Below are 15,433 nucleotides of genomic sequence, written 5' to 3' on the forward strand. Positions count from 1 at the left end.
CAGAGTAACACTTGCAACCTATGCCCTGTATTTGCTGGATGTATTCCAATCCATGTGTTTCCCTATGGTTCTTGTCCTCTAAAGCTCCCTCTAGTATCATGGAAGTCATTCCCCCATATCTTAACAGATATCCTATAATCTGTCCCTTCTCCGTATCAGTATTTTCCACATATTCCTTCTCTCACCAATTCTGCGCAGCACCTCATTTCTTACCTTATCAGTCCAGCTAATATTCAACATTTGTCTGTAGCACCACATCTCAAATGCTTTGATTTTCTTCTGTCCTGGTTTTCTCCACAGTCCATGTTTCACTACCATACAATGCTGTACTCCAGACACACATTCTCAGAAATTTGTTCCTCAAAGTAAGGCCTACGTTTGATACCAGTAGACTTATCTTTGCCAGGAATCCCCTTTTTTGCAATTGCTAGTCTGCTTTTGATGTCCTCCTGACTTCGTCCATCATTGGTTAGTTTACTGCTTAGGTAGCAGAATTCCTTAACTTCATCTACTTTTTGACTGTCAATCCTGGCATTAAGTTTCTTGCTGTTCTCATTTCTGCAACTTATTACTTTCATCGTTCTTAGATTTACTCTCAATCCATATTCTGTATTCATTAGATTGTTCATTCCATTCAGCAGATCATGTAATTCTTCTTTGCTTTTGTTCAGGATAGCAATGTGATCAGCAAATCATATAATCGATAACCTTTCTACTTTAATTTTAATTCCACCCCTAAAACTTTCTTATATTTTCCATAATTGCTTTTTCAATGGACAAATTGAACATTAGGGACGAAAGACTACATCCCTGTCTTACACCTCTTTTAGCCTGAGCACTTTGTTCATGGTCATTCACTCTTACTATTCCCTCTTTGCTCTTGTATGTATTGTATATTACCCATTCCTCCCTATAGTTTACCTCCATTTTTCCCAGAATTTTGAACATCTTGCATCATTTTACATGGGCGAATACTTTTTCCAGGTCAACAAATCCTATAAATGAGTCCTAGTTTTTCTTTAGTCTTGCTTCCATTATTAACCATCATGTCAGAATTGCCTCTCTCATGCCTTTGCCTTTTCTAAAGCCAATCTAATCATCTTGCACATGTCCTCAACTTTATTTTCCATTCTTCTGTACATTATTCTTGTCAGCAACTTGGATGCATGAGCTGTTAAGACGATTGTGTGATAATTCTTGCACTTGGCAGCTCTAGCGGTCTTTGGAATTGTGTGGATGATACTTTTTCTGAAGTCAGATGGTATGTCACCAGACAAACGTTCTACACATCAACGTGAATAGTTGTTTTGTTGCCACTTCCTCCAATAATTTTAGAAATTCTATGGAGTGTTATCTATCCATTCTGCTTTATATGATATTGAGTCCTCTAAAGCTCTTTTAAATTCTGATTAATACTGTAACGAGATATATATGACAAAGGGGAATGGCCTGAGGACTTCGCTGCAACAGTTATGATACCAATACAGAAAAAGAGAAAAACTAAAAAATGTGAAGAGCACTGGACCATCAGTCTAATTTCTCATGCAGCTAAAGTCTTGCTGAGTGTTGAACAGGAGATCATATGGCAAGCTAGATAGAGGGATTGCAAAGGAGCAGTTCGGATTTAGAAGAGGAAAAGGAACACAAGAGGCTATTGGCCTGCTAAGAACTATAGGGGAAAGATATATGGGAAAGGGTAGAGAAATCTTTGCTGTTTTTATAGATTTAGAAAAGGCTTTTGACAGTTCAGTGGAACAAACTGATGGATATCTTGAAGAGGAAAGGAGTAGATTGGAAACAGAGACAACTGATACAGAATCTATATTTACACCAGAAAGTAAGGATAAGGATTGGAAATGAAATGTCAGAAGGTAGCATCATTGGACGAGGTGTTAGACAAGGTTGTTGCCTTTCCCCACTGCTGTTTAACATATACCTTGAAGAGATTATTGGTGGAAAGAGAATAGAATGTATAAGATTTGCAGATGACATGGTATTAGTGGCGGAAAGTGAGCAGACAGTGAATAACATGCTCAAAGATCTGAATGAAGCTTGTGTGGAATATGGGATGCAAATAAATACAGCAAAAACAAAGAGTATGGTCATCAGTACAAGACGCAGACTGTCCAATATTAAAATAAGACAATCTACCATTAGCCAAGTAAGTCGATTTAAATATCTCAGAAGCACAATAACTGAAGACTTGAGATGTCACCAGGAGGTGAAAACCTGAATTGCCATAGCGAAGGAGGCATTCAACAGAAAGAGGAGACTTATGTGGCAAATTAGATAAAGGACTAAGGAAAAGGCTTGGCAAATGTTTTGTCTGGAGTGTGGCACTATATGGGGCAGAAACATGGACACTGAGACGAGCGGATGAAAAAAGGTTAGAATCATTTGAGATGTGGATGTAGAGGAGAATGGAGAGAATAAGCTGGATGAAAAGAGTGAGTAATGAAAGAGTATTGGAAAGGGTTGGTGAGAGAAGATGTCTGCTGAAGGTTGTAAGAGAAAGGAAAAAGAACTGGTTGGGACATTCATTGAGAAGGGAGTGCTTTCTAGTAGATGCTTTGGAAGGATTGGTTTGTGGGAGAAGACTGAGAGGAAGAAGGAGATACAAGGTGATAGACGACAAAGGGAAGAGGAAATTATGCAGACCTGAAGAGGATGGCAGAAGACCGGACAGCCTGGAGAACTACCATGTGAAAAGCTGCCTTTAGGCAGAACACTGATGATGAATACTGGATCCTGTACCTCTTCTAAATTGACTCTTGCTTCTTCTTCACTGTTATCAGATTAGCCTTGACTGCAGCTTCTTAGAGTTCTACTTGCTCTAGAATTATGGAGTATTATGCATTGTTCACATTTTGTTATCGAGTATACAGGAAATCGGATACAATATCTTGTTCAACATTCTCCAGGAGCCAACAAAGTCTACCACACTCTCATGATCCAACATCAGGAAATAGAACAGGCCATTGCCCTACAGTTACATAAGAAAAAGATAATGGGAAAAGTGAGAAAGATATGCCAAGAATGTTTTGTGAAGATTTCTGAACCTCATGGAATATCTAAAGCTTAAAAAACTAACAAATTTGGTAATTATTAACTAGGACAGCTCTGCCCATCTTGGTATTTAAACATGTACTTACCGTACGTACCTGCATCGTCAATTCTATTTGCCTATTCCAATAAATTTTGTACAATACACGTGATAGCTTTCCTTTATTTTCATTTGTAGTACAACTATAGTTCACAAGTTTTTTTGTCTAATTCTCATTGAGAGATGACTAATCTGCAGCAGTCAGCATCCTCATGGTGCCAAGTTTGCATGTTGCACTGAGATATGATTTATCTGCATGGTAGATTTTTCCCTTCAGAATTTTATCCTGTAAGGGTCTTGTATAAGTACGGATGAGGTAAAATAATTTTATACGTTTTCCAAATTCTTTTTTGTTAACATGAACTGGCTTGGCCTGGCAGTGTGGCCACTGGCAGGCACACTGACAAGTATGATGCTCATGATAGCCAATGGATTAAGAGAGCAACTCTCAGGGTGTGCACAACACCAGCTCCAAAGAAAAAAAAATTAAATTGCTGGAATTGACACATAATTAATTTTTGGGATCAAATACAATTTTTCAACCAACAGGCACATGTACACATTATATTTTCTGAAAATCCATCTTATCTAAAAAGGGTTCACTGCCATAACAGACAAACTACAGAAGGTTAAAGAGGGAAGGTGACAAATGATAGAAAATTTAGACTGTCTACAAAATGAAAAATTTAAGAATACAACTATCTGGGCAGCAAAGTGTCGAAAGAGTGACAAAACATTTATTGACACACATTCATTATTGACATTATAACAACTGTTAAAACATGATATTGTTGACTTAATTCACTAAATACTGTAGCAGTAGCCAACACTTCAAGTGCAGACTAGATAAATCTATAAATCAAATTTTATAATACTTTTAACAAATGGGAAAAGGTTATAGGGAAAAAAATCAGTAATAAAGTATTTCTGTAGTTCATCCTAAATAACCACAAAATAATTCTTATCTTGTCATTCTTAGCTTTTTTTAAGCATATAATAAAAGGGTTTCTAATCTACTAACAACCAAAATAATATTACAGTTTGAATTGTCCTGTTGCAATTTTTAAGTTTTTATTAGGTAATAAAAAGTTACACAATAACTTAAGGAAATGAAGTACCAATTTAAATCAATTACAAAGATTATTTTACATAGAATTTAGTTTGATCTTCATTATTTCCTTCTGTTGCTTCCTGAACCAGCTAGAATCATAGCAATTCGTATGAAGATGTTCACCGTATCTAGATAAATAGAGATTGAGCTGAAATAAAAAAAAAAAAAAAATAAAGCAGCACAATTAAACCACAGCTGAAAACTGCACTACACTAAACATAAAAGTAATCATTCTCTCTGCAGCAGGTATGTGCCAGCAAGAAACTTTTTGCTAGATTAAAACTGTTTGTCTAGCACGAAAAATTAATTTTGGAAATACCCCAGTGACTGTGACTAAGCAAATTTCAACTAATAACTTTCTTCCAGGGCTGCTAGTATATCAAGGTATGCAACAGACCTTTTCTAGGGGTTTTGGAAGTATGGGGAGAGATCCTGGCAGAATTGAAGATGTAATGACAGGTTTCGAGTCATGCCTGGATAGCTCAGCCAGTAAGAGAATAATTAAGATTTTTTTTTACAAAGAGACATTACACAAAACATACACGAAAGAAACAAAACTTTTCATGTTCCTGAGAAATTATTGGATGTGTCACGGTATGTAGTGAACATTTTAATTAAAATTTATGAACTCTGTAGCAAAGGGTGAGCAGTTACCACAGAAGTGTTCTCACTTAGCTGTAGCATGGTATGTACGAGGCCTGACACAAAAGTAACAATATCAGTGATAAAAATTTCTATAGCTTATGTGTATATTGAATTAGTGGTGGATTTATTTTGGGTCCACATACCTCTTCATCAGCTTCTTTTATAGCTCAAAACATTTCTGCAGTTAATTTTCTACGAGGCCACACATGAACATTGGCATTTTTGCTTTCTTGTGGAGTAGTATTAATCCACTGCCACTGAGTTGACCAATTTTGACGGAACTTGTCACAGCATAAGAGCACAGTTTAACATTGAAAAGTAACATTTGCTTAATACTGAAAGCAGTCTTCTACTTTATCGGTTCTATCAATGTTGAAATTACTGATAAAAATAAGCATGTTAATATATAATAGTTGTTTTTAAGAGAGGTAAGCAGGCAGTTAGTCAGCTAGGTACCAAATTACGTTGCATTATAAAATACGAAAAACACATGCTAACTAACAAACATAAGATTTCAACTCACTGACACATTCTTAAAAACAGATGATTGAGCAATAGTTCAAAATAAACTGTTGGCACAAAGTGTGATGGCCCAGACAGCCACTGCCTCTTCAGGGCAGTGGGGGCAACAGGGAGTCCTGCCAGTCCCTCGATGGGCTGACGTGGCTGGGGTTCCCTCAGAGCGAGAGAGAGAGAGAGAGAGAGAGAGAGAGAGAGAGAGAGAGAGAGAGAGAGAGGGGGGGGGGGGGTTAAAAAAATCCCCTTAATGAATAAACTGTAAAACCAGATCAGCTACTAAGGCATCGTCCCATCGTCCGCTAACATCATAGGTAGCGAGTCAGAATATTCCACTGCAAGGCGCCTGGGTTAGGATAGTCCAGCAAAATGTGAACAACTGTCAAATGGGCAATGCAACAACACTGAGGTGGATCCTCACAATGGAGGAGACAACCATGAGTCAGCCGAGTATGGCCAATGCATATTCCAGATTCCAACTCCTCAGAACTTCATGGCGATTAACAATATGATTCTGGACAGGTGTATACCACCTGGAACAACCAGGAGATCCGTGAAAAACCTGGGAATTTTTTCACCCGGGAAAACTGGGGAATCTTTTAGAATTCCGGAAATTTTTCGTTGTTTTAGTTTTCAGTTATATTTTTGTAATTTTGACTAGTAAGAACTGATACTCTAACAAAGGATATTACTGTATCCCACTACTGCAGAATAATACTGCAGCATTAAAACATGAACGAGAGAGGTGGCAATTTCGGGGGGAGGGGAAAATTCATATTCTTGAGGAAAAAACTGTTTCACAAAGCACCTAGCATCCAGCGCATGTAGGGCTATCGATTATTCAATGATTGTGGAACACACGCCTGCTGTGTTTTGGACATTTTTGAACACAGTCTAAGTTTATTTCTGAATGAATTATAAGTTGATTTTTGAATGCATGCATAGCGTACATGATGTCTCTGCCAGGGCAATCCTCATCACATCTAGAAATGAACTTTCCTGCAGACAAAACGGGATGGGGCTATACAAGCTGAGCAGAATAAAGCCAAACCAGTGAATGCCAACTGCTGTTTGTTTATGTGATTGATTTGGTTTGCAAATGTTCAGCAATGTTATAATTACTAGTGAAATCCATAGATTCAGACTATCGGAGTAGAAATACAGGACTAACAGGAATAACAGGTAGAAAGATTATGTATTATCTTCAAGGCGTATCGAGGAACGTGAAATTATGACAAAATTTTTGGCCAGATTGCAACACTAGACAGGGCTAGTTGTAGTCCCCAGCTAGCAGTCGCTTAAGTTCCATTCTGGGAGTAGCGCGGAAAATGCATTGCACAAACACCTACTAACACCTAACTGGAGAATAATCACTGTGTAACTTAACCGGTGATTGTGGCAGGGTTAGTAAAGTTAACCGGAGAATGAGTTTTGACAATGGTAGGAATAGTTACAGAATTAGTGATGACAATATTGTTTGTTAGAACTAGTAAGGAGAAGAAACGGGGACATCACACAAATTACGGAAGAATATAATGATTCCAAATTTATACAAAAATTTGGTTCTACTACTTTTCGGTCTCTTGCATGAGAAACTGGAGCGTATGAATGAAATGTGAAACTATTTCCATTTGATTGTAGTAGGCCAAATAGGTACTTCGTGAATTATATTGCCGTACCATAAAAATGGTCGTTATTGCCAAAACAGCCTCGCTTATTTGGTGTGTGTTACAATTGCTGCAATGTTAGAAAGGCCCATTTTCTGTTATCTAGCAGATAGTGACAAAATAGACATAATCAGATCGAGAAACCACACCAGTCTTTGGTACTATTTGTATTAACAGCTTTATCAGTATTAGATGAGTAATAGTTCTTTTGCAGAAAGGAAAGCATCCCATGTACAGTTGTAGCAAGATTAGAGAGAAAAATCGCTAGGACCTAAGGACTGAAGAAATGTGTACTGTCTGCCTGTGTCTATCCTATATTTAATTTTATGTCACACAGTAGAGCAAGTTAGATAATAGGCAATAAAGAGTCCAGATTTTCTGAAGAGTTCTTGTTCTTCTGGTTACAAATAATCCCACGCAGTATTAATTGCAAGTTTTTAATTTTTTTTTATTTTTAAACGGGGCAAATGTCAAACCGGACGACTGGGAGCAGGAGAGGCACTACAGCACTTTTTAATTTCCACTGTCCTGAAATACTTTGATGGCATCCATTACGAAATATACATGTTCGAGTTCCACAGAGAGAAATACAGTGACATGCGGTATAAGAATGTTGTTTGAAGAGGCGTGGCACTGCACTTCGGCACACTTAAGACCCAATAACATGTCTTAAATTTCCTCGAAGATATATGTTTTATGCATCAGACTCTTCAGAAAGATGTGCACTACAAAATGAACTTATTTTTGAAAAGTCTTTAATATTTGACGTTCTGATGTGCAGAGCAGTCCAAGTTATATTGGGGTGCAGGGTAGTCTCCATGTGACCCGTGTTTATGTTTATTGATTTTTCTGTTTCCTCTTCGTTTACTGCTCCTACATCAAATGAAAACAAGATGGATTTCTGTGGCTGGGAGCTATCAAGTGAATTAAAATACATTCAAATAATTACAGAAGGCTAAAATATGGTACTGGTTTCAGATTTGATTTTATTTCCACCTTTCCGACAGTCAAGCATTAATCGCCTTGCAGAATGAAGTTATTTTTGTCGGTTTGCTAAAGAAATTTGGCTTTTATTAAGCTTTCCCGCTGAGGCAGTAAATTTATTTGGAACAAAGTGTTTAATTGCACACTATTGTCTAGTTTCAACTGTTCACTGCATTTCAAGGGCACATTTTCATGTTCTAGCACATATGGCATTATGCCATAATAAAGAACCAAGCATGAGATAATACAGTATGGTACTCCAAGAAAAGTTAAGTCCCGAAAATCACACCGAAAAGCTTAATATCAGGTCGAGGCCTACGTCATTGGGAATATGGACTTACAAACGTGCACTTTAAGGCAAACTATGCATTTTAGTATGGTTCACGAAATTCCGATGCTCTTGAAGTATCCTCTGATGTCTTGTTTCTTTTATGACAATGTACGTAAGAATTTTTAATGTTTTACACATATTAACATAAGAGCTTCCTACATCACCTTAGCTGCACAAGCACGCCTCTTATCTGGCACTCTCTGGCAACTGCTGAAATGAATGTAACAAGTCGTGGGAAAATATTGTGAATTGGGGTTCGAAAAATGTTAATTTCAAAGTAAATTTACTTTTATGCAAGATGAACAATGTGCAAGAATGTACGATGAATTTCTTAAATCACAGGGCACTTGCTCTCATTTAAAAATCAACTCTTTGATGACAAGCCATTTAGAAGAATTTCGAGCCCAGATGATCAGAGATTTATGTCGGTATTAAAACTTTTACTGGAGTTTTGTGTAATGTATCTTAAAGTGTAACATGTGCTGAACAGATCAACATTATATGTGAAAGCTTAGCTTCTCTTGTATCTTATTAATCTTCGTGATGAATATTATACGAAAAAGCTTTGCTTTTCTTGTAGCAATACTATGTATATTAACTTAAACCATTAACTTTTCCTGTTGGTGGAATTTTAATTCATACTTTCGTAATAAGAAAATATGCAATGTACATGTTGCTACACATCAAAGATCTTTCCAAAATTTGTTTTTCCCCCTGAGTTTCGTTTTCTAAAGCGCTGAGAAATTCTACGCTACTGTATAAAACCATATCCATTCAAAGGATTGATAAGTTTTACTGTTCCGACGGAAAGTATACTGTCACTTAACATGGAAAAAGTGTATTTCACCCAGGAGCAAATTTATTTTTAACCGGGAGATCTGGAATTTTTTGTCCTTGTTCACATATTCACCCTGCTGGAATACTGATCAAGAGGTGGCTTGCTGGTAGCCGATTTGGCCAGCCTGTCAGAGTTCATTCCTCAAGATACTAACATAAGTGTCCAGACGAAGACCACCAAGCATCCACACTGCTAGAGGGCAAAAAGGGAAGCCCGGATAGCCAAAACGAACACACTTAAGAGCACGAGAGATAGCTATGAACTCCACAGTGAAAAAACTGCAGCCATCTGGCAAGGAGTGGAGTTTGTTACATCTCACGCAAATGTAAGCAAAGCCAGGGTAACTGACAACTATCGAGCCATCAGTATAGGCAACTTCTGAACCATGAAAAATGCTGAGAATTGAGAATAATTGGTGACCGAGGGCTTCGGGATGAACCGACTCTTTCGGACTTTGTGACATGTCAAGCCAGAGCTGCAGACAGGGGAGGCACCATGAAGGTGTACATGAACGGGTCAAGAGGAGAAGTGGTAGATGGTAAAGATGGAGTTTAGAAAAAAAATAATAAATGACCTGGGCTCCCACTGCAGGAGGTGGATCTTTGTATCTGGAAAGACCAGATGGTAGTTTGGGTACTCCAGGGAGCAGTGGACACACAATGCATAAGCGATCAACTGCACAGAACCCACAATGATGGAACCCCTGCCTGCGCTAGGAGGCTGGTGTCTGGGCAAGTCTGAAAGGTACCAGTTGCCAGTCATACCCCACAATAGACTATATGGTCCCGCAATTGTAATTTCGAAGGTGATGCTGAGCCATATGCGTAATCCAGAAGGGAATGAGCTAATGCTCTGTAGAGTCTTAACGGAGTATAGCAATCTGTGCCCCAGTTGGTGTGGCTGAGGCATTGAAGAGCATTGAGATGCCATCCAAATGTACCTTTTAGTTGATGAAGATGCAGAAGTCATGTCAACCAGGAATCAAAGACCAGTCCCAAAAAATGATGAGAACCCACCACATTGAGGTACTGGGCAGCAAGGTCCGGATGGGAATGGTTTGTATGGCGATGACAGCAATGCCTAACACTGGTCTTGGCAGCAGAAAAATGGAAGCCATTACTGACAGCCAAAGACTTCACTCTGTGCATTGCTCCTTGCAGTCTACATTCAGCAATTCCCTTCATGGACAAAGAAAAACATCATCAGCATACTACGAGGGGGACACTGTAGGCCCTGCAGCCACCACCAGGCCACTGATAGCCACTAAAGAGACGGACCCTCAAAACAGAACCCTGTGGAACCCCATTTTCTGCAGATTGGAGGTGTCACATGAAACACCAGCCTCTACCTTAAAAGTGCGGCATGGAAGAAAGGTCCAGATAAAAATCAGGAGTGAGCCACAGAGGTCCTACTCATGTAAGGTGGCAAGGATATGGTGGCATCTGTGGTAACTTAAACTTTATGCAGATTGAAGAGAACTCCAACAAAAGATGCCAAGCAAAAGATGTTTGGCTGGCAAATTCCAGGTGGACCACATTATCTGCAGAAGAGTGGCCTCGGCAGAGGACACCCTGGCCGAGCCACAATGTCCTGGGATTCAATGAACCAATACAGCCTTTGACTCACCATACATTCAAGTAACTTGCAGAAGACATTAGTTAAACAGATTTGATGATAGCTGTCTATCTGAAATGGCAGTTTACTCAATTTCAAACCTGGAATAACAACCCATTTCTCACCACTGGGAAGAGTGTTCCCCCTCATTGAAGATACAGTTAAAATGAACAAGTATATGACAGTAGCTAGTCCCTGATAAGTGTTCAAGCACTTGGTTGTGCACACAGACCAATCCATGAGTCATCTAGGGACAGAGAGCAAGTGTGCTAGCGAATTCCCACTTGGTAAACTGGGCATTATAAGCCTCAAGGCATTGTGAAGCAAAAGATAAACAGAAACACAGTGTTTGAGAAGACAGAACACGGGCGGATGGTGGACCAACACCGAGGCCTGGGCAAAATGCCATGCAAAATACTCTGTGACAGACCAGGCTGATGAAGATATCATTATTCAAGGAAATTCCTGGGACACATGTAGGAGGATGGCAGCCAAAAGCATCCCTGATCTTCATCCATACCTGTAGGGGGAGGGGGGGGGGGGAGGGAGGGAGGGAAAGAGAGAAGAGATATATATATATATATATTTATTGGTACCATCTGTAGTGTTTGAGGGCATGACAGTGGTCTTTCATAACTGCAACAATTTCAGGGTCCACCAAAGGACAGCCTTTGCTTCGGGAGAACCGGAGCAAGGAATCGCCATGCACCAGCCGAAAGGATGATGTTGGCCAAATTCTGTAATGGCTCATCAATGCCATTGAGTGGTGGAGTAGTTTGGATGGCAGCCAAGGAAAAGGCATCTCTATCAGTATTAGTAAAGGCTCACCTGGAAAGGTGTCCAGGTGAGTGATGCTGAAGAAAATATAAGATGATTGCTGTCACACAACTCATGACTCCCCACTGAATGGAGGGGATGGATACAGGACCACAGACAGAAAGATCAATGGCCAAGAAAGTGCCATGTGCCACACTAAAGTGTGTAGAGACTCCAGTATTGAGGAGGCAGAGATGAAGCCCTGCCAGCAGATCTTCAATAACCTTGCCCTACTTAGTGGTTGCACTACCACCTCACAGACAGTTATGGGTGTTAAAATCCCCAAGGAGAAGAAATGGGGGAGGAAGCTGTTGAAGGAGGGAAAGAAGAACAGGAAGCATAGGATGCCAGTCTGGGGAGGGGGGGGGGGGGGGTAAATAAAGACTGCACATCATTACTAAATAGTCTAAATGGATCTGAACAGCCGTCACTTCCAGTGCAGTATGAAGAGAAACACATGATCTAATAATGTCCATGCAGACTGATGTACAGACAACACTGGAGACTCGCAAAGGGCCAGCTTGGTTCTGGCAGAAGGCCTGAAAACCATGAAGAGATGGCGAATGAATATCCATAAAATGAGATACCTGCAATACAACACAAGCTACAGAGCAGAGAGAAAGAAGAGACTGCAATTCAAGAAGGTTACAACAGTAACTGTCGTAGTTCCATTGGATGAGAGTAATACAAGAGGCTGATTGGACAACAAACAGGCCAGAATTGGTCATACTGAGTCAGTGTCCATCACCAGTAACGATGGAGTGACTTCTACGAATGTAAACCATCATGCTCTAAAAGAGAATGAGTGCCCTTGAGGCCCACAGAGTGTGGGTCCTGTGTCTGACTAAGTAACAGATTTCTTGTCCTGGAGACAATGGGGTGGAGGGTTCCTAGAGGAAGCCCCAGCCCTGGCAGATGCCAGAGAAGATGGTTTCTTCTCCGGCTAAGGAGTGGTTCCATGAGGGGAGGGAACAGGAACCACCAGGGAGGAGGAAAGGGAAAGGGGGACAGAACTGAGGTAAGGAGAAAGAGGAGAAGACGCAACAGAAGCAAAGGCAGTTGTTACAGATACCGGATAGAGACAGTTGAATTTCTATGGGGCATCAGTGGGGGACATATGCTTGAGAGTTTTGAATTCATGAACCTTCCCTTCCTTTTTATATATCAGGCAATTCAGTGAGGGAATGATATCCCCCACAAAAACCAGGATGAGAGAACCGGTATCAATGAAATTCCCTTAGGACCTATCTGAACTCACCAGATGAAATGAACACCATAGTGGTCCAGTTTAATACAGAGTTCTTCATCAGATTAAAGGAGCATAGCCTTGTGGAAAAAAACACCTTCAGTCGCATTTAAGGACTGGTGAGGAGTAATGGTCACTGAGAGATGTTTCCTAAATATTTGCAAGCACAAAGGGAAGCTGACTGACAGGCAGAAGAGGGTTTAATCAGTAGGGAACCTGGATCCATCCTGGTATCATCAGGGGCTCACCCCTTGGGCACCACCCAGCTGCAGCAAGGGCCACCTGGCACAGTGGCACTGCTGGGAGTTCTGATGCACCGAAAGACAAGTGAACATTCCTAAGCACATAAAAGGTGATGATAGATCAGGTACCAGAAGTGTGATCCCTGTGTCATCAGAAGGCTCAGTCAGATGGATACATAAGCAGTTCCACCACATGGGTGGCTATATGTGCTGGTGACCTATTGCAGTGTTGATTGGTTGGTTGATTTGGTGGAGGGAACCAAACAGCGAGGTCATTGATCTAGAATGGAAGAAATCAAAAGAAACAACAGAAATGGCACAGTTCAGTGAAGGGGAAGAGCTAAGGTGCAAACAAACAGGGGAGAAGGGGCATCAGGGCAGCACAAAGAACAGGAGGGGGGAGGGGGAAAGGGGGGTGAAAACTGTGAGAACAGGAGTGTTCCAGAAATGGTACAGGCGGTGGGGTGCCAGCACCACCAACAATCTGTCCTGACATCTACACCGTACCATTATGATGGCTCAAAAGGGAAAACAACAGGGGAAGAAGACACAAGAAACAGGGAAACAAAATAGCGCAACAGGCCACACAAAATGCAGGGAAAAGGTTGGGATAACCTGGTCAGTGTGGAGGTATGGTCAAGACCTCCATAACCAACACCCACGCTAACTGAGGGACTAAAATTCAGGAGGAAAGTTCAAGGACTTATACCTAAGAGGACAAACCATTTCACGAAGAAAACTGAGGACAGACGTAATCATGTGAGGATCGTCCGCTAACACCCCAGGACAAGGAAGGTGGGAAGGCGTATTTAGTGCAAAGGACCAAAAGGGACAGGCAGTCCAGCAAAATATGGAATATGGGTCACCGTGACAGGAGCCACATACCTAAAAAGGGTGTGGCATGGATCACTGTAGAGTTAGAAAACCACGAGTCAACCTAGTATGCCCAATATGAAGACAGAGGACAGCAGATTCCCGCTGGGAGAGGCAGAGGGAGGATCACCACTTGTCGGGAGTCTTCTTGATGGTGCGAAGTTTATGACATAGGGATGTCATCTCCCAAGAGTTGGCAAAAAGGATTTGATGTAAAGCCGCAAACTTGTCCCCCCAGTGCGGTCACGAAGAACAAGTGCCCGCACCCCCCAGCCAGATCAGCAAGGTTCATTCCCTGAGTTGCCTATGTGGCCAAGAACCAAAATTAAATCAACTAAACATGCAGCATCACCAAGAACAGTGAGAAGGTCATGGATGGCAGATACCAAGGGATGGCAGAATGAACTCCAAGCGATAGCCTGAAGGCCACTCATCGAGTCCATACCTAATAAAACTCTGGTGAGGAGAACCATTTAATAAAGCCGAGGACCCAATAGACGAATACCAGTTCTGCTGTGAACACCCCACAGGTGGCAAGCATGACATGATGATCCATGCCAACAGAGGCTGTGAAGGCATATCCTGCATGACTGGCAGATTTTGATTTTTGATGTAAAAAAACAATGGCATCCTGTAACTCCCGTTAAGAGTGTTTGGGAAGTCACAGCAGAGAGAAGAGGGGCAGAGCCCAATTGGTAAACCTACCTGATGGTGGGCAGTGGGTGGGCAACAGCCCGAAGCCATGAAAAGAATATGACAGGGGGTAGGCAGGGGAAGAGCAGATACTAACGGCACAGGAAACCAAGAGCTCGCACCACCAAATCGAAGAGGAGGTTTTTTTTTTTTTTTTTTTTTTTTTTTTTTTTTTTTTTTTTTTTTTTTTTTTAGGGCGCAAAACTGCTATGGTTATTAGCGCCCGGTCTGTGACTTAGGAAACAGTAAAAAACCGAAAATGGAAACCAGCAGCAATGGGAATGAAAGTCATAAATTTTTTGGAGAAACTAAAAGCAGAAGGAAGGCTTAAAAATCCACTACAGAAAGGGGTTGGCTGTCCCTAAAAAAAGCTTCAAATGACTGACGTCATTTCACTGGCACTAATGAACTCTAGAACGTGATCGGCCGAGCGCGTGTCATCTGCTAAAATTGACGATATATCAGGCGACAGCTGTAGACAGGCGCGTAACGGATTAAAATAGGGGCACTCAATTAAAAGGTGTCTTACCGTCCACAGCTGAGAGCAGTGGGGACAGAGTGGGGGAGGATCGCCGCTTAAAAGATAATGATGGCTAAAAAGACAGTGCCCTATCCGGAGTCTAGTTAAAATTACCTCCTCCCGACGACGCATTCGGGAGGAAGAGGTCCAAGCACAAGGAAGAGTTTTCACGTCCCGCAATTTATTTTGGGGAAGTGTCGACCAATGCGCGTGCCATAAATGAACAACACGACG

At 41.0% G+C, this 15,433-nt stretch overlaps 1 protein-coding gene across 2 annotated transcripts in view; it reads right to left on the reverse strand.

The window, feature by feature from the left end:
- Positions 1-3,806: 3,806 nt before the first annotated feature.
- LOC126162195 (growth hormone-inducible transmembrane protein-like) overlaps positions 3,807-15,433 on the reverse strand; it is a 78,711-nt gene continuing 67,084 nt past the window's right edge. For both annotated transcript variants that reach the window (XM_049918524.1, XM_049918523.1), the window contains exon 8: positions 3,807-4,362. In XM_049918524.1, the coding sequence (XP_049774481.1) occupies positions 4,275-4,362 (88 nt within the window). In that variant the 3' untranslated portion in view covers positions 3,807-4,274. The remainder of the gene's footprint in view (positions 4,363-15,433) is intronic.

This window comes from Schistocerca cancellata, chromosome 2 (genome assembly GCF_023864275.1).
Source record: "Schistocerca cancellata isolate TAMUIC-IGC-003103 chromosome 2, iqSchCanc2.1, whole genome shotgun sequence".
NCBI classification, from domain to species: Eukaryota; Metazoa; Arthropoda; class Insecta; order Orthoptera; family Acrididae; genus Schistocerca; species Schistocerca cancellata.